Genomic DNA, 21,183 nt, shown 5'->3' with positions numbered 1-21,183 from the left:
TTATCAGCAGAATGTGAATTTCTCCCCCAGAGTCCATGTCAGACGCACAGACAAAGTGGGAACAGAAGCAGCCTTCCATCCCATTGAGGAGTACATGGTGCATGTTGAAGAACATTTTCAGCTTCTCGAACGCAGAATGCAAGTGGATAAAAAAAGAGTATATTTGGCCACGGATGATCCTTCTTTATTAAACGAGGCAAAAACAAAGTAAGTTAGACCAACTAGGAGTTCTAGAGTGACATTGTCTCTTTTTTTGAGAAGAATCTTTAATTCTCATCACTTGTAATTCTTGTTCTAATATTATTATTAATTATTGGGGTTTTAAAATTCAAATGACTGTGTACTTGCTTAACTCTTAATCTAATCAAAGCAACTTTATTAGCCATATCTGATGCCTTGAAATAAGAAATCCAAAATGAAATAGACTGCTGATTACACATTTCGAACAGTCATCACTATCACCATTAAACACAATCACCCCCTTCTTGGTACTAAAATCTATATCAGTTTGCTCAAGCTTCCATAATAAAATACCCATAAACCAAGTGGTTTAAATGACAGAAATTTATTTCTCATAGTTCTGGAAGCCGAGAAGTCTATGATCAGTAAGGTAGATTTTCATTCTGAAGATTCTTCCTTGGCTTGTAGGCAGCCACCATCTCACTGTGTCCTCCCTTGATCTCTTTTTTTGGGTGTGCCAAAGAGAGCAGGCACTCAAGTGCCTGTCTTATAAAGATGTTGATCCTGTCGTGATGGTCCTAGCCCTTGAACTCATCTTACCCTCATTATCTCCCAAAGGCCAAGTACCAATTAGAAACTGAAACATGTGAATTTGGGGGAAAAATAAACATAATTTTATTTATCAACTTTATAGAATTGCTAGTAATAAAACACACTTGCTACTTGCCCCTTTGATCTTGTTATTCATTGTCTACACTAACAATTACAGGCAACTGAATATATGTGTATATATAGAGAGAGAGTCTTTGTTGTTTTAAATTTGTGAAATTTGAAAGTTATACTAAAGAAAGGTAAAGAACCAAAGAATGATTTTTTTAAGTGGATAAATAAATTCTTCTATTATGTATTGATATTTTAGGCACTGTGCTAGGTGTAGGGATGTCATGATAATCAAGGTACTCCCTCCTCATAAGGAATTCCTAATCGAGTGAAGGAAAAAATCACTGTTACTAATAATACTATAGGATTATCCAGGAGCAGTGGCACATACCTATAATCTCAGTGACTTAGGAAGCTAAAGTAGGAGGATCACAGGTACAAAGCCAGCCTTAACAATTTAACGAAGCTGTAAGCAACTTAGGGAGACCCTGACTCAAAATTTAAAAATCAATAATAAAAGGGCTGGGGATGTGGCTCAATGGTTAAGTGCCCTTGTGTTTATTCCCTAGTACCAATAATAATAACAACAACAATAATAATAATATAGGATTAACATAGGGTTTTATGAAAACTAGTAGACTGATTCTGATTAGAAATTTCCTATCATAGGATCTGGGTCAACCTGGGATTGACCATTGTTTACTATCCATAAATAAATGCTGTATTAATTATATACCAAAAAATGGGAAAGACAGTAGAATGAATGGGCATAACTTTCCTATGTTCATATATGAATACATGACTAGTGTAACTCCACATCATATCCAACCACAAGAATGGGAAGTTATACTCTATGCTTGTATGATATGTCAAAATACATTCTGCTGTCATGCATAACTAAAAAAAACAAAAAGAAAAATGAATAAGAATACACACACACACATAAGTAGGGAACAGGGTAAAATAAAATTGTGGTCTATCTTTTGCTATAATACCATCTCCTCCAGAAATCATCCCTGATTATTTGACTGAGTTATGTCCTTTCTCTGCACATTCTTCTATTATAGTGCATAGCACTTATTTACTTCTGCCTTCCTCACTAGATTATATATTCTTTATTCATAAGGCCTATCTTAGTATGTGCCTAGTACAAACTGAACTGTGTTTATTTTGATCTCATCAGTTCAAAAACATTTTATTAGCAGTGAAAGGATGAATTACTTGAACCATTTGGCTGTTTAACATATTTCTTAGTTCCTTTTTTCTGTAACAAATGGGAGGGGAAAAGAAGCAAAGTCAGAATAAGGTAGTACTCCAAGTCCTTTGTGTATACACATAAAGGACCAAGAAATTCATCAGCCAAGTATAAGAATGGAATAATATAAGATTTACAGATTAAATACACATTTGGACACAAAGTATAATACAAATTGTTTTTCAAGTTAATGTTCAGATGTGTTAGAAACAAATTAGAAGGATCCATGTGCTGCTGAGAAGAAAGTATATTCTCTCATTGAAGGTTGGAATTTTCTATATATGTCAGTTAAGTCTAAGTTATTGATTGCATTATTGAGTTCTATAGTTTCTATGTTCAGCTTTTGTTTGGAAGATATATCTGATGATGAAAGAGGTATATTAAAGTCACCCAAAATTATTGTGTTGTGGTCTATAAGAGTTTGTTTGATGAATGTAGATGCTCCATTGTTTGGAGCATATATACACTTCTCAGAAGATGATGTACAGTCAACAAATACCATGAAAAAATGTTCATCATCACTAGCAAAAAGAGAAATGCAAATCAAAACCACTCTAAGAATTCATCTCACTCCAGTCAGAATGGCAGCTATTATGCATACAAAAAACAATAAGTGTTGTCGAGGATGCAGGGGAAAAGATATACTCATACACTGCTGGTGGGACTGCAAATTCGTGCAGCCAATATGGAAAGCAGTTTGGAGATTTCTTGGAAAATTAGGAATGGAACCACCATTTGACCCAGCTGTCCCTCTCCTCGGTCTATACTCAAAGAACTTAAAAACAGCATACTACAGGGATACAGCCACATCAGTGCTTATAGGAGCACAATTCACAATAGCTAAACTGTGGAACCAACCTAGGTGCCCTTCAATAGATGAATGGATAAAAAAAAAAATGTGGCACATATACACAGTAGACTATTACTCAGTAATAAATGAGTAATAGTCATTTATTACAGGTAAATGGATGGAGTTAGAGAAATAATGTTAAGTGAAGTTAGCCAATCCCAAAAAACCAAATGCTGAAAGTTTTCTTTGATATAAGGAGGCTGATTCATAGTGAGATAGGAAGAGGGAGCATGGGAGGAATAGACGAACTCTAGATAGGGCAGAGGGGTTGGAGGGGAAGGGAGGGGGCATAGGGTAATTAATGATGGTGGAATGTAATGAACATTATTATCCAAAGTACAGGTATAAGGACATGAATTTGTGTGAATATACTATGTATACAACCAGAGATATGAAAAATTGTGCTCTATATATGTAATAAGAATTGTAATGCATTCTGTCATATATAAATAAAAAGAAAGAAAGAACAAATTAGAAACAGTTCATGTTTTCTCATTTTAAAACAGCATATGAAATTTGTAGCTTGGTTGAAGAAAGGGATATTAATCTTGTCTACTCTTTCACTTATTCTTGAATGTATCATGAGCCTTTTTCCTTGATTAGCAAAATAATTCATGTTCATGAGAAAATATGGAAGTTGGTAAATACGAAGCCAAGGAAACTACCCATAGTCCCACTATTCACTGGCAACAACTATTTAAATATTGACATATTCCTTTATATAGTCATATTTTTAAATAGTTGTTCATATCTTATGTAATTTTGGATCCCTTTTTTTGCACCTGATATTAAATTGGACCTACTTTTAAGGTCACTAAAAGGTTATTTTTTTTGTTTATTTATTTTGAATAGACAATTATATATGTTTATGGGTTATTATATAATGCTTTGGTCTGCTTACTCACTGTTGTCAAATAATTAATATCCGTAATCTCACCACTTACCAAATTTTTTATGATGAGAATGTTAAAGGTGTTCTTTTAGCAATTTTTAAAGATTCCATACATTATTATTAACTGTGATCACCATATAGTGCCATAGAACCCTATAACTTAATCCTCCAATCTAACAGAGACTTTGTACCCTTTTGTCAGTGTATCTCCTTTTTCCATTTTTTCCACTTCTCCCATATCCCCACCCCAACTATCCAACTTCTGGTATCCACCTTTCTACTCTCTTGTTTATGTGAGATCAACCTTTTAGATTCCACATATAGGTAAGATCATATAGTATTTGTCTTTCTGTGCCTAGCTTATTTCACTTAGCATAACGTCCTCCAGTTTCATTCACGTTGTCACAAATGACAGAATTTCTCCTTTTTTAAGGTTACATAGTATTTCATAATACTATGTGTGTGTCTCTGTGTGTGTGTGTGTGTGTGTGTATGTATGTATGTATCACATTACTGATGAACATTTAAGTTGCTTTCATATCTTGACTACTGTAAATAATGCTGAAATGTTCTCCATATCCTTGACAGCACTTGTTATCCTTTATTTTCTTGGTTATAATCATCCTTCTAGGTGTGAAGTGATATCTCATTATGATTTTAGTTTGCATTTTTCTGATGATCAGAGATGTTAAACATTTTTTCACATATCTATTGGCCATTTGCACCACTTATTTTAAGAAATGTCTGTTTAGATCCTCATACTATTTACTTTCTTTCTTTCTTTCTTTTTTTTTTTTTTTTTTTAATGTGGTCCTGAGGATTAAACCCAGGACCTTATACGTGCCAGGCAAGATCTGTTCAACTGAGCTATATCCACATATCCCTAACCTCAGCCCCCATGGCTATCTTTTAATCAGATTATTTTCCCACTATTTTATATTTTGGAGATTAACCCCTTATCAGATGTATAGTTTACAAATAGTTTTCCAAATCTCTTGGTTGTCTCTTCATTCACTCTGTTAATTATTTCTTTTGCTATGCAAAATCATTTAAATTTGACATAATCCCATTTGTGTATTTTTGCTTTTGTGGCTTATGCTTTTAAAGTCCTATCCAAGAAACAATTGCCCCATCAATGACATAGAGCTGGGTTTTGTTTGTTTTATTCTAATGGTTTTTAAGTTTTTGATTTTACATTTTTTTTTTTTTTTGCATATGATGTGAGATGAAGATCTGTCTTCATTCTATTAGATTTAGAGGACTAAGTTTTAGTTCTATATGTGGACATCCAGTTTTCCCAACAACATTAATTGATAGACTGGCCTTTCCTCATTGTATATTCTTGATATCTTTGGTGAAAATCAAGAGACCATAAATACTTTGATTCATTTTGGGGTTTGTAGTCCCATTTATTGGTCATTGTGTCTGTTTTATGCTAGAAACATGCTGGGTCTTGTTTAGGGGCTTTTTGTGTGTGTGGAGGGGGTTGTTTGTTTGTTAGAGGGGAAGAAGATTATTTGGTTCACAGTTTCAGAGGTCTCAGGCAATGGACAGCCTACTCCATTGCTGTGTGCCCAAGGTCAGCAGAACATCATGGTGGAAGGATGTGGTGGAGAAAAGCAGCCCAGGACATGACTACCAGGAAGCAAAGCCTATTTTATTACAATAGACTGTTTTGATTACAATAGCTTTGTAATCGTTTGGAAATCTGGGAGTGTAATTCTTCCAATTTTGTGGAGTTTTTGCTCAAGATTTCTTTGGTTATTTGGGATCTTTTATGGTCCAATACAAATTGTAGGGTTGTTTTTTTTCTCTCTCTCTGTGAAAAATAACATTGGAATTCTGATAGAAATTGCATTGAATCTGTAAATTACTTTGAATAGTATGAGCATTTTAACAATGTTAATTCTTCCAATTCATGGACATGGGCTGTATGTTTCATTTTTTTGTGTGTATTCTTCAGTTTCCTTCATCAATGTTTTACAGTCTTTAATACACAGGTCTTCTACCTCCTTGGTTAAATTTACTCCTAAGTATTTTATTTTATTTGTTGCTGTTATAATAGGATTATTTTCTTAATTACTTTGTTGGTTAGTTTGTTGCTAGTATATAGAAATGCTACCTTTTTTGTATTCAGATTTTGTGATCTGAAACTTCACTGAATTTATCATTTCTAAGAGATTTTTGATGGAGTTTTAAGGATGTGTGTGTGCGCACGCATATCAACAGCAAACTGATAATTTCACTCCTTTTTTTATATTGATGCCTTCTATTTCTTATCTAATTATTCTGGCTTGTACTGCTAGTACTATGTTGAATAGATGTGGTAAGCATCAACATCTATGTGTAGATATATTTCTTCTATACCTATTTTTTTATCAGGAACAAATGTTGAATTTTGTCAAGAGCATTTTCTGCATCTGTTGAGAAAATCATGTATTTTTTTGGTATTTATTCTGTCAGTACAGTATATCACATTTATTGATTTATGTATGTTAAATTATCCTCGCATTCCTAGGATAAATCTCATTTGATCATGATAAATGATCTTTTTAATGTGCTATGGAATTCAGTTTGTAGTATTTTGTTGAGGATTTTTTTTCATCCTCAATGAAAATGAGGATTTTCTCCTCTTCAATTTTTGGGAGGAGTTTGAGATGGGTTGGTATTAGTTCTTTAAATGTTTGGTAGAATTCAGCAGTGAAGCCGTCCAGTCACAGGCTGTTCTTTAAAGGAGAGATTTTTTTTAACTTATTTTATCTCTTTACTTATTATTCTGTTTAGATTTTCTGTACCTTCCTGACTCAGTATAGGTGGGCATGTTTCTAGAAATTTATCCATTTCTTCATGGCTATACAATTTGGTGGGGTATGCTTCTTCATAGTAACCTCTTGTACTCCTTTGTATTTCTGTGGTGTCAGTTGTAATGTCTCCTCTTTTTTGTTTTTGTGTATTTAGGCTCTCTAGTGGTATGTGCGTATATATTTACAATTGTTATAATTTCTTGAGAATTGATCCCTTTTGTTATTATATAGTGATTTTTTTTCTCTTTTTATAGTTTTTGACTTACAGCCTCTTTTGTCTGATATAAGTATAGAGGCTGCTGCTTTCTTTTGGTTTCCATTTGCATGCAATATCTTTTTGCATTCCTTCACTTTCAGTCATTGTGTTTCCTGAGTGTGAATTATAAACATCCACTGTGTGGATCACTGGTACTTACGTGACCAAGCATTTCCCTAACATTAGACAGATTATTTTCAGTTTTTACTTTTATAAATAATGACACAATAAGCAATAATTATTTTATTATTTCCTTAAGCTATATTTCTAGACTTTGAAGTATTTAAATAAAATGATATATTTTATTGCCTTAATCCAGTACCACAACATGGCATTTTTTTTAAAGAGAGAGAGAGAGAATTTTTAATATTTATTTTTTAGTTTTCGGCGGACACAACATCTTTGTATGTGGTGCTGAGGATCGAACCTGGGCCCCACGCATGCCAGGCGAGCGCACTACTGCTTGAGCCACATCCCCAGCCCACAACATGACATTTTTATACCAAACAACTCTTTTATTACAGTTAGCAGTATCTACATGGACTATAGAAACAGTAAAACTTGAATTTCCTCATTTTAGTCTGTAACTATAACTTCTCTTCCTGTGGTAGTTTAGGCAGCAGTTTTCTCCATATTCTAAGTGTAGTGGTAACATTTTATGCATAAGTTTTTACTTTTAGAAAATCCTTTCATTTTAATTTTTAAGTCATTTCAAAAGTATTCTCGGGAATTTAAAAGATATTTCTTTCCTTCATTCTTTTACTTAAATGTTTTTCAACTCTGAATCAATTCTGCTTTCAACCTTTCATAGTTGGTTTGATACTTAAGCAAATCTCAGAACCTCTGCATTGTTTTAGGAAATCGAAAGCATGAATTAACCTTGCAAGAGATGTTATGTCCAAGGTAATCATTGTAATGAGACTTCTATGTTTCAAGAGTGAACAGAGATGAAGAATTAAACTTAAACGATGCATAGGCTTTGCACAATAAAAGGTGAAGCCATTTTCTGGGTAGCTTATCCTTTAAAAGAGGAGTCAAGATTAGCTTTATACACATAGCTTCTGTGTGTAGTTATTCCTTGCTGCAATGGTTTTATACCTCGTGTTTCTCTAGGTTCAGACTGATTTCATCCACAAGATCTTAGCATAGGCATCCCAGTAACTGTGTCACTCATTACTAATGTGGCAAGCAATATCCCTTAAATAATTCACTACCAGAGTGTTCGAATTATAGAATCATTGGCAGTTAAAGAAATAAGAGCTATTAAACTTGTCTATCCAATATTGTTTTCAAAGATTGTGGAAATTGGGAATAGAGATAAAACAGGAAGATAAATGGCCTTTAAAACCTCCCAAGTAGGGTTGGGGGTATAACTCATTAGTAAAGTACTGGCCCAGCATGTACAAGGCCCTGGTTCAATCCCTAACACTGGGGAAAAAAAACCTCAGTTATTTAGTTTGTTCTTTATCAAAAATTCTGAACAAGATTTTTCTAAAGTTAAGTACATTGAAATGAATAGAGGCAAGAACTATGTTTAAAAGTTTTTGCTAAGTGTTTGGTTGCCCTGTGAAATGAAGAAGCTATATGAGTATTATATTTGTTTATTATTTTATTGAATTCCATGCAAGATACATACAGTACAGGGCACTGGGAATACAAATGCAAAGACAAATAAAAGATAATATATGATTTCTTTTTCTAGAGAATATCTAACTGAAAGACAATACATACATGTAATAAATAATTACAGCATGGTTAAAGAAGTGTCCTGAAGGAGTCCTATACCAGATATCACAAAGATTAGTATCTCCTTCAGTCTAAAGAAAGATTTCAGAAATGAAAATTTGATATTAGTTTATAACTCCAGGCTAGTCCTTTGTGGGGGATATAAAAATAAGTTTCTATAATGTGGAAAAAGAAAAAAACTTATTTTTATCATTACCAATCTCTGAAATCTCAAGATAGGAAAATCCCTCTGCTGACATATTTGAAGACAAGTAGCATATTTGTGCAGAAAAGTCTTTTCCCATTATTTACTTTATTTTTTTCTACTCTTAGTATCCTTCATAATGCTATCTTTTATATATAAAGTCCTTTTGGTTTAATTCTAAAGAGTTCCCTTTAAGTTAGGAAGTCCATTAATGTTTGTGTCACTTCTCAGTAACTGAATTATTCCTTTCTTTGTTTCCCTGAGCCCCCAAACCATGCTGACAAAGTAGTCTTTATTCATGGATAAAACCTGAACTGGTTCTATCAGTTCACCTCCTCTTTTCTCCTTCAGCATTTTCATATGTATATTCGTTACTGTTTCTGCCCACTGCCTGGGTATATAGCTCCACAAGGGTCATATTAAAAGTATTTCTGGTTGTTTTCTTTTTAGAACAAATGTGACATTTTCTTCATTTCCCTGATTCTGAACTGAGGAGGGCAAAATGTCAAAAATAATAAGACAAATAGATCTGAACACAGAATCAGCCTGAAACAGTGCTCACTTTGCCTTTATAATTAATATTAGGAGGCAATGAGGAGGAGCTCCTTGGTGGCCACAAAATGAAGAGAAGTCTGAAGCAGCTGTTAGGGAGTTAAGATAAAGTCCCACACAAAGGTATCACTCAACTATTCATGTAGTTATGCACACAACATTGTTCAGAATGCCAGGTACTTTGATGCAAAGAAAAATAAGTCATGGTCCTAACATTTGGGAAATATTGTTTGGAAGTCAGACATATAAACTAACTCTTGATGTTTCTATTTCTAACATAAGAATTATTATTCTTTCAAGAAATACTCTTCCATCCTCCTGTTATATTCCAGATTCTCTTCTAGGTGCTGAAAAGAATACAGTGACCAGAACAAATGAAATGCCTCCTTTTATAGAACATATATTCCAATTAGAGATGATGGAGGTGGGGAATGAATGGATGCAGACAGTAAACAAATAGTAAATAGATATTATGTCAGTTGACAATAAGAGCTATGGAGAAAAACTAAGCAGATAAAAAGGTCCAGAACTTCCAAACTCCTCATTGATGAGGTAATATTGAGCAGAGATCTAAATAAATAAAGAACACTATTTAATAACTATCCCCAATATTTATTGAGCATTTACTACATGTCAGGTACTCTTCTAAGTGCTTCACATCACTTAATGTATTAATTCTTAAGAAATTATGTATGAACACTTACTATCCCCTTTTCACACAACTATACAAGGTTTATAACTTAATTCTGAAGATCTGTCTCATGCACTAAGACACTAATTCACTAGAGTACAGTTAAAACTCTAATTCAGAGTGGAGTCATTTGAACATGTGGTAGACTTTTTAAACAGCCTGTTTTAATATTTTTAAACACATACCCTATCTTAAGTAAGACCACTAATGTATTAAAGGAATTTGCTTTCATAAATTCATTAGGATGGTTTCTATTACCATATTGTTTAAATAGATTTATTAAAAAAGGATGGGCATTAGAGGAGACTGTTTATTCTCACAAAATTTTAAATAGTTATTTTTTAATTCTTTTAATTATTTGCTTATAATATCAAATTTTCACTCAAATCTGAATTATCATAAATGAAAACTTAAATGAAATTTTATCATGATAGTTACAGTCTAAAGGAAAAATTCAGTGACCAAATATGAAAACAGCTTGAATAAACTCTTAGAAGGGCCTTCATTACAAACAATAATGAACTTTTAGTTTTCAACTCTTCCATGAATTGATAAAGGACATTTTGATGTGTATGTATGTGTGTTATATGATGTACCAATAATACTTAATATATAGAACATTCAAAATGTCTTCTGTCTTACTAATGGATCCACAGGTGCCTCACCAACTATTCCATTGAATGTTTTAATTAAAACTCTCCTCTCTATTAGAAAGAGAAGGGTTCTTAATCAAAGGACCAATCCTCCCTTTATAGGATACTGTGATTTCAGTAAACATGCATAAATTTCTTTCTTTTTTCAGGTATCCCAATTATGAATTTATTAGTGATAACTCTATTTCTTGGTCAGCTGGACTGCACAATCGATATACAGAAAATTCACTTCGGGGTGTGATCCTGGATATACATTTTCTCTCCCAGGCAGACTTCCTAGTGTGTACTTTTTCATCCCAGGTAGGTGGCAGTAAGACATGTTTAAATGACCAAAAACTTTTCCTCATCAATATCGTGTTCAGGACAATTATTGTTTATGTGTCTGTGTTTTTAATGTTAGTTATCATGACTCAGGTACAGTTATCCTTATATTTAGTAATGATATGTTTTGTGAAAGAATGAAGAGATTCCACAAAATAGCTATTTGAGGACTTTGAATATTTAGTTGTTTGCAAGCAATGGTTGAATACATCTCCCCTGGAAGTTTTAAAGTACCTGCCTTGTTTATAGCATGTAACACAAACAGCAAGTAATTAAGCTTACTTAATACTTTCTGATTTTGTATACTTTCAATATATAACTAGAATCTATCCATGTCAACTCATCAGTGCACTGATACTAAGAGGCTTAAGTGCTCAGCATTTTGTCTCATTATATTGTATTATATTTGTCTCATTATGTCTCTTTATAGAAAAGAAGAAAGAGTAAATGTAGTTTCTTTTCAGACCCTATTACATTTCTACTTAGCAAGAAACTATACATTAAATTTAAGAAATACAATATCAAAATCATTCTTTCAGTTTAATTGTTTCATATGATTATAGGTTTTGAGTTTGGTGTGTGTGTTTTTGTGAGTGGTCCAATCAGCCTTATATACCCTGTGGAATATAAATATAACAATGTTTATTGGTGTTTTTATTTTTTATTCTCCTTTCTCATTATACACATATTTTTGGTTAGTTCTTTTAACCAGCTGTTAAATGACTGTTTGTGCTCATAGTTATATTAGGTGCAGAGAGGATTTCAAAGGAGATGGAAGATATAGTCTCATCCTCATTCAGAATCAAAATATTCACATGAATCAACTAAGAATAATTACTTAAAAATATAAATTAGTATAAGATAAATATATGTTTAAATGCTGAAAAAGTGTGAAAAAATAAAAATGACATTTCCATGGAAATATATTTCAGAGGGAATAAAGAAATGACAAGTTTTTTTATTACATAACAGTGCACATTGTCACATGATTTTTTGGAAAAAATACTTAAACAAGCAAAGGTTACAGGTTTCTTCAATATGAAAGAATACAACTGCTATTGTTTTGTGAATAGCTATGCAAAATAGGAGTCATATAGCAACAATCCTTATCAGAGAGAAAACTTACTTTTGTCTTCAAGTTCCTATGAAGGCACCCACTGTTGATATTTCTCCCTAATATGGGGGGGGGGTCTGTCTTTAAGAAGCGCCCTGCCCTTTCTCATGGCAGGAGTCAGGTGGGTGTATCTGTTTAGTCCCTCCCAACTGTTTTTGAGAATCCAGCTATGTATCTACCTGATACACAGGTTCCTATAGCTAGTGAAGACCTCTACACACAACTGATGCTTATTATTAGAGTGAGTGAATCAAGAGTCACTTTCCCAGTTGTACCACTTTCCCTGAAGGTCTAGATTTTAGGCCTGCCTGAAGTCTGTTCTGGGTTTCTCAACCTAGGCACTACTGGCACTGGGAGCTAGTTAATTCTTTGTTCTGAAGAGCTATACTGTGCATTGTAGGATATTTAACAGCAGCCTTGGTCGGTAGCATCTCTAACCTAAGTTGTGACAACCAAAAATGTCTCTAGACATTACCAGATGTCCGCTAGGGACCAAAATTGCCTTGATTGAGAACCACTGTTCTAGACATAAAACTCAAATATATATGTCTGATTGTTTACCATCCTTACATGTTGACAGGCTCCAAGACTTACAGCTCAATGCTTTGCTTTCTTCCTTCTAGCACTTCCTAGGAATATCATTATGCTTATTCTAGAATGGAAAGAAGATTCCTTTTCTTTTTTTCTGTTCTCCCCCCTTAAATATCTGCTTTAGAATTTCTGGTTCTCATTACTGTACCTTTGACCCAGGAATCAGGATGTTGATGTCACTTCATGATGATAGAATTTGTCTGGTCTTTAGGAGAAATTATACTGCTTTGCTCTACTTTATACATAATATCAACCTCATTGCGTTCAGACTTTGAGTCTAGAAAAGCATTCATATGAAGAACTGGTGCTGAAAGAATTTTTTGTATCCAAAGGAATGAATTTTTTATATATTACTCCAAAAAACTCTTGATAGAGTTTGCCCCAAATAATTTCTGCACATTTGCTCAAAAGCAAAACTCAAACAATATTTTGTACCCCCAAATGGACTTGAATACCTCAAAATACTTTATGTTGGGTTCAGAATAAAAGTTTAACAGTGATGGTACCTTTTATTTATATGTCAAATGGCAAGTTGCCAAATGTGATCACTCCCATTATCACATAGCTTATTTGATGATTAACAGCTGTAGCATTTAAGAATGTGGAATGATTGCAGATTCAATGATAAATCTCTGGACTTACTTGTACCTCAGTGTTTTATATTTTTTGTTTGTTTGGTTGATTGGTTAGTTTTTGTTTGGTTGCCCCCCCTCCTTGATTCTTTGCAACTCAATGTTTCTTGCAGATATTTTTAAATATAGAGCTATTTAGTACAATTTAGTATTTTTGCAGTGATAACAAAATTGGTTACTGGATTTAGAAGTTCCCTTGCCATAAACTAAAATTGGAATCATTTGAAAAATGCCCCAGAAATGGCTCATCATCACCAATAGGTCATGAGAAAAAGTTACTGAGTAGATCAAAATGCCAAGTCACTGACTTCACTAGACAGAGAACAACAAGACAACATAGGTTCTGCAGGCAGACTCTCTGGATTTAAGTTCAGCTTTGATCACATAGTGGCTCAGCAGCCTTAAACAAATTACTTACCCTATCTCTAACTGTTGATATTTTGTTTTCACGCTTAACAACAACAACAACAACAACAATAATAATAATAATAATAATAATATAGAGTAGTAATTACCTCATAAAGTTTTGTGAGGGCTAACAAGTTTATTTAAAACTTACTGAAAAGAGGACTGAAATGTTATTATATATAGCTAAAGTATTACTGCCAAATGCAGTGGCATACACCGGTAATCCCAGCAACTTGGGAGGCTGAGGCAGAAAGATTGCAAGTTCAAGACATGAGCAATTTTAAAACCTTTCTCAAAATAAAAAATAATTAAAAGGGCTGGGGATATAGCTCAATGGTAGAATGCCTGTAGTTTCAACCCCCAGTATTACCCCCCCCAAAAAAAATGTTAATCACTTGTAAAGAACCAAGAAGTGTGTGTGTGTGTGTGTGTTTTGTAGGAATACCTTTGCCTGTTAGACTCAATGGTATTGACTTTAGCAGATCTTTTATACATGGTTCTATTTTACACTATGTGCTCTCACATTTTAAAAGGAGCATGAAACATGTGATTGATGTGGTTGTGAATAATGCTTAGGCCCCACTCAGTTATCATATGGTAAGCAATTCTTTATGAAAAGAGTAACCAGTAACATTCAGCATATTAATTTCTATCTCCTATGTGCTGTCTTTTGAGAAATTTTATACTACATATCAGCGAGAAAGAATTGATCTTTTGACCATGAGCTTTTTGAAAACCTACAGGCTAAGTGTCACGGCATCTTAAGCAGGATTACTCATAAGGTTTTAGATCCATCCCCCTCAGTTTCTGATCTTTCTGTTTTATCTCCTCAAGTGAGGTCTGGGAATTTTCTGTCTCCTTAAATGAAAAGTTTTAAAAATCCAACAATATGTCTCTACTCTCTAATTTTGTTACCATTTTTGCTCTTAGTTTCTGAATCATCCAAACTGTTTCTCAAAGACAAGTTTGTCCCCCAAACCTCATAAACTGAAGAGTACTGTCCTCAGGATTTAATATGATAATTAGAGGCAATATTAGCATCTAGTGAATTTTGAAAGCAGCATTGTCACATTCTAAACTATTCTACCAAGTATGCTAATTTTATTATGTTACTGGAAAATACCTATCCCCAAAGCATCTATTTTTCTTATTGATGAACCTATCTTAAATCTGAAACAAATTATAATGGAGAAATAAGAGTACTAGTTGTAGATAGACAAAATTACTCTGGAATCTGATTCACCAAATGGTTTTGGATGTTCACTTTAAAGATTTTAACATTTTTAAAGCTAATGTTGTTTAATGAGCAGTGGATGCTGCTCAGTAGTTTCGTCTTTAAGAATCACTAGAGGACAAGATTATTATTTTTCTTAAAAAAAAAGATTATTATTTTTCTCCTTTGACACTACAACTTGGCAGTTTTTACAGCACACTCATAGCCCTCTTTAATTTTAAATCCACACAAAACAGGCCTCATTATACATTGCATCAGATTTTGGAAGGCCCAGATGACAAAATCAAGAACTACATTAGCTTTTTTCCAGATATTTGGTTCTGGATAGAAATTTCCATCAAGGTGTAACTCATGAGACAATAGTAAATAACTGTTGAATGTACCATGGAGCAACACAGGACAAAAGCCCACAGTGTGAGCTCTGCACCTACCTCCCAGAGCAGAAGACAAGAAGTACACCTTGCTTCATCCTGGACTGTAGCTTGCAGTGCTGAAAATGGTGCTAGGTGGCCTTTATTGCATTGATTTTGGCCATTCCTGCAATGTAGGAAAGACCCTCGTCTTCCTCTCTATTTGCATAGCAAAACTAAGTAGTGCATAGGAAAAGTATACAGATCTCCCAGCATCACCCAGTACTTTTAACAAAAACAAAACAAAACAAAAAACTTGTCCATTTTAACAAAAACGGGGTCCCTTCTGCTCTGAGAAACCTTTGGAGGCTCATGCAAACTTAGCTGGCTATTATTAAGGAACAAAATTCAGACTGACAGACTCCTGTCCCCTATTCTTGTTTGGTTTTTAAAATATAGTCATATCTGTATTTTATCCTTTGGCAGGATTTTTGCTGTTAGCCACTATTGTGTGCTTAGTAGTGTATTAATGCATTATACTAACATGTATAACTAATAAGAACAATTTTTTTTTAAAAAAAGAGTACACCTGAAAGAAAGAGGACGTCAGCAAGACTCCAAGGATTTTTATCTTGAGCAACAAGATGTTGAGAAGAGAGGTCAGAAATGAGACTGAGAAGGGCAGCCAGTGAGGTGGGAGGAAAACCAGAGAATGTGGACCAGTGAAGTGTTTCAAGGAAGACATGATCAACTGTGAAATTAAGAATGCCCAGTTAATTTATTACAAACATCCCTCCCAGACCTAGAGAACGTAGGCAGCAGCAGGCTAAGTGTTGAGTTACTATTCCCAGCAGGGCACATAGAAGCTAACAGAGCATATTGGCTACGGACTCTTAAGGACAGACTGTTTGAAGTTGAATCGTGGTCTTACCTCTTTCTACTTTTGAGCGATATGTGATCATAACCCCTCTATGCTTGGTTTCTTAATCAGTAAAATGGGGATAATAACACTTGATTTTTCTTATTGCTGCATTTAGATATTAATATGGAAGGATTTTGAATACACCTGGCATAAAGGAAAAAAATGATATAGCATCATGTCAACCCAGAATGAATAAAACAACATGTAGCCAGGCATTGCTTTGCAAACCGTAGACTGTTCTCTCTGTCATGCAATCTGGCATGTACTAAACCTGAGTGTTGGCATCAGCTGTAAGCTTTCATTTACCTGCCACATGATTGAGTTCGTAAAGTCCAGAGAGGAAGTATAGAGGTGATTAAAGGCAAACATCAACACTATAGTAATCTTTCTATTGCTTTGCAGTAATTGCCCTATGATTGATATAGACAATCATTACTTACTCAGAATATTGTATGAGGACCTTAAGGATGAAATATCACCCATGGATTTGCATCTCCACTACTGGAAAAATATTCAGCATAACATGGAGAAATATTCACTCAGCAGATGTTTATTGAGTGTCTACTATGTGGCAGTCGCTCTTCTAAGTGCTTATTCAAAGGCAGTGTCTTGTGTGATTGAGAGCACTTATGCCAGAACCAGAAAGAATTCTAACTGTGGCTCTGGCTTTGCTAGCTCCTTTTGTATTTTTTGGAAAATTCCTTTCTGTGGCTTAGTTTTCTCTATCTATAAAATATGAATAAATAGTAGTTCCTCACACTTGGTTGTGAGAGTTCAATGAGTTGGTGGAGGGATATACTGTCAGAACAGTGCTTGCAATCTAATTAGTACTCATTAAGCTCAGCTGCTAACATTATGGCCATTATTATGAAGAAGATAAAGGACCTCCTTGTGTAGCTGCATTCAACTTGTTTTTGCAGAAATCTCTGTATCTGAAATTTGACCATTAATTATTTCTTTGGTTTAAGAAAACATGTGTACCCACCAAGATTAACACACTATTGATACCAAAACACAAACTAATTATTAGGATAATTGTCAAAAGAAAGCAAGGAAAAGATGTGAAACAGGAAAAAATTTTATGAAAGTAAGACGTTGATGAGTGGAGAAGAGAAACCATGTAGGGTTTATTGCTGCAGTAGAGATTGTGGTCATCCTAAGAGTAATACAAGGTCCTGCATTTCTGATTAGAAACGACAGAAGAGTAGGTGAAGATAACTTTAAAGGAAGACACTCAGGTTTTTCCAAGGCTGTTCTTGATCTTACATTATATCTTTTGGATGCTATGGTATAAACATGAAGAAAAAGATTTCCAAGAAAAAATACATATAGCAATTATAAGTATACACAAACTGCCCTGGTTCAAACCTGAATCTTCCACGTAATGGGTAGTGTGACCCAGAACAAATGCCTCAAGTTCCCTTATCTGTAAAATGAGTAAAATGATAGAATTATATGGGGATACTGAGAGAATTACATCAGATTATACTAACAGCAAAAGCTAGTGTTAGCCTCTATGATATTATTGTAGTTAGCAGTTATTATAGCTGCTTTGTTTTAATTACAGTTGTATGTCACTTAATGATGAGGATACATTCTGAGAAATGTCGTTAAGTGATTTTGTTATTGTGCAAACTTCACAGAGTATACTTATGTAAACTAAGATAATGTCAATTATATAGTGTTGTGGGACCACTGAAATGTTGTTATGAAGCAAAAACTATAATTTCTCTGGTTAATGTATTTGGTTTCTTCCTTTCCATAGTTCCCACATAATTTTGCTTGCTCCATGCATGCCTTTGGCTGAATCTAAGTTTAAAAATTCCAAATCCAAATCCTTAATTTATTAGTCTTAGTATTCTACCATTTATCCCAATTATATCATGACATTCCCAGTAAATAGTTTGTTAGTGAAATCAACTTGAATGCAAAATTTTAATTGTCTTGAATCTAATTGAAATTCTAGCACAAGAACTTGAACATATCACTTAAATTCCTTATATTTTAATATTTACAAAATTTAAAATATTTCTAACCTTAATCTTATTTGCAGCTTACATCTAGCATTTGAGAATTGCCCCTCTTGAAAGTTCTTAAAATTCAGATTCTTTGGAAAGTTGAAGTGATGATTAACCTAATCAGATTCCATTTGACCCTAACAGTTGTAAATAAATATCTCAGGTTAGGGTGTGGCTTAGTGGGAGAGCATTTGCCTAACATATGTGAGACCCTTTTTTCAATCTCTAATACTGTCCCAAAATACGGTATCTCCTGTCAGTTTCTTGATCTTCATGAATGCCACAGTTTTAAAGACTACTGAGTAGTCCTAAAATTGTTCACTAAGCAGATTAATTATAATAATAATAATAATTATTATTATTATTACCATTTTAAATAAATGCAAAAGTATTGGTAATAGGGACAAAATAACTTAATTAACTGAGATGGCCATAGCTACAGATTTAAGAAAATTTGATGTAAGCTGAGTTCTCAATTTAACATGTATAAAGGAAAAGGGTTCTCTCTTCTGTCATCACCTATTCTTAGAAAAGTTTCTGAAATCCATTTACTTTATGCTGAGTCTATTAATTCCTTAAAATGTTATCCCTCTATGAAGATAGTTTAACGTCACAGTTATAGTTTAACTCTGTCACCAAGTATTAAGCTCAAGGAAGCTCAGAGTGTGGAATTTCATCTACATTCAGTGGACAATGAATATATTCTTTGGACAGAATATAGCCTTAAAGCTACATTAGTCAGGCATCTTCCTCAAAGGCTAGCTCAGTTTATGTCATCCCAAGAATGCTATTATATAAACAACACACTTAAAACTCTATAGAACATAAATGGCAGATGTATTTTAGCTCACTTGAGAATGCTTTGAAAAGTTGAAGTAATGATTTGAAAAGTTGAAGTGATGATTAACCTATTACATGAAAATCTACTGAAAAGGGTTCCAAGACAAAGTTCTGAGCAGAAAATCTATTGAAAAGGGTTCCAAGACAAAGTTCTGAGCAGAGAAGTTTGTCGGATTGAAAACAGGGAATAAAGGCAAAAGAACAACAGTATTCATATTAAGTATTTGTAGTCCTAATCCTAAACCTTAAATTCTTCCAGGCACAAACTCTGGGTTACTCATTTTGTTTATTTTTTTAATCAGTGCCCAGCCTATATAACTGTGTAACTCTTAATAAATGCTTATTAAAATTAACTGGTTCATATTTTTAAATTACTTTGCATGATATGTAGATAGCTCCCCCCACCTTAATTTGTAATAATCTTTTGTGTACATTCTTTAAAAAGATATAAGCCCAGAAATGAAGAATGACTTATACCATTATCTGATAGCAAATGGATTGAAACCTTTTGACTAAAAGCCACTACTTCTCAACCCTCTCAGTATTTGAGTTCATGTTTGGCCAAGGACTTTCAGTTTGTTATGAAAGAGAACTTTCATATACTGTACTAACAAACTTTTTTCCATTTCTTTCCAAGGTCTGTCGAGTTGCTTATGAAATCATGCAAACACTGCATCCTGATGCCTCTGCAAACTTCCATTCTTTAGATGACATCTACTATTTTGGGGGCCAGAATGCCCACAACCAGATTGCCATTTATCCTCACCAACCTCGAACTGAAGAAGAAATCCCCATGGAACCTGGAGATATCATTGGGGTGGCTGGAAATCATTGGGATGGCTATTCTAAAGGTGTCAACAGAAAACTGGGAAGAACAGGCCTCTATCCCTCCTACAAAGTCCGAGAGAAAATCGAAACTGTCAAATACCCCACATATCCTGAGGCTGAGAAATAAAGCTCAGGTGTAAGAGATGAACAACCAAACTCAGTTCAAACCATTTCAACCAAGCAGTAGATGAAGAAGGCCCTGACCTAACAACATTGGTTAAATGGTAGATACCATTGGCACCAAGAGCAACTAGGAACTGACAAATGCTTCATTGGTGGAATTCCTCTTTAACAAGGGCTGCAGTGCCCTCAAACCCATGCACAGTACAATAATGTACTCACATATAACATGCAAACAGATTGTTTTCTACTTTACCCCTTCTATAAATATTATGTCCCCATGAAACAAACACTGCCACATTGTGTAATTTAAGTGACACAGACATTTTATGTGAGACTTCAAACATGGTGCCTATATCTGAGAGACCTGTGTGACTTACCAAGAAGACCTGAATAGCTCCATACTGTGGAGAAGTTTATTCTTAGCCAGTGGTGGTGTTGTGACCACTGAATTCACTCCAATCAACAGATTCAGAATGAGAATGGATTTTTTTTTTCCTTTATAAGGTTGTCTGGATTTTTTTTTTTAAGTAATTGCATCAGTTCATCCAAGTCATCATTAATAAGTGAAGGATACATCAGAAAATTAAATATTCACTCTCCATTAGGAACTTTTGTAAAACAATGCCATGAACAAATTCTTTAGTACGCAATGTCTCTGGACATTCTCTTTGATAACAAAAAATAAATTTTAAAAAAGAATTTTGTAAAGTTTCTAGAATTTTATATCACTGGATGATGCGGTGATCAGCTTTATAGTAGAAAACTATGATAAAATAGAGTTTTTTTGTTTTTCAGCTTCTTTATTGTTTCTGATTCAATAATCAAATATTAACTAAAAGAGACATTGGTCCATTTTAATAATGAAAACTGATTTTAGTTGGTGCACATTACAGTGGCTAAGAACATTCTTTAGGAGCTTTCTTTTGGACATTGTTGGTTTATTTTAATTGAATGAAATACTGATAATCTATGCTCCCAGAGGAAATATTACCTCCATTTCTATAACTAACCATTTCAGGTTTGTTTGGTAATCTTTCTTTTGTCAGTTTCTGTGAATTGGGTCCTGTTTTTTTATCCAG

At 33.9% G+C, this 21,183-nt stretch overlaps 1 protein-coding gene across 3 annotated transcripts in view; it reads left to right on the top strand.

Moving 5' to 3' along the window:
* Window positions 1-20,803, top strand: part of Fut8 (fucosyltransferase 8) — a 316,775-nt gene extending 295,972 nt beyond the window's left edge. For all 3 annotated transcript variants that reach the window (XM_076848320.2, XM_076848323.2, XM_076848321.2), the window contains 3 exons: window positions 31-207; window positions 10,873-11,023; window positions 19,791-20,803. In XM_076848320.2, the coding sequence (XP_076704435.1) occupies window positions 31-207; window positions 10,873-11,023; window positions 19,791-20,108 (646 nt within the window). In that variant the 3' untranslated portion in view covers window positions 20,109-20,803. The remainder of the gene's footprint in view (window positions 1-30; window positions 208-10,872; window positions 11,024-19,790) is intronic.
* The last annotated feature ends 380 nt before the right edge of the window (window positions 20,804-21,183 follow it).

Source organism: Callospermophilus lateralis, chromosome 3 (genome assembly GCF_048772815.1).
Source record: "Callospermophilus lateralis isolate mCalLat2 chromosome 3, mCalLat2.hap1, whole genome shotgun sequence".
Lineage (NCBI taxonomy): Eukaryota > Metazoa > Chordata > Mammalia > Rodentia > Sciuridae > Callospermophilus > Callospermophilus lateralis.
The sequence above is the reverse complement of the archived record's forward strand: the minus strand, read 5'-3'. Positions and strand labels throughout refer to the sequence as shown.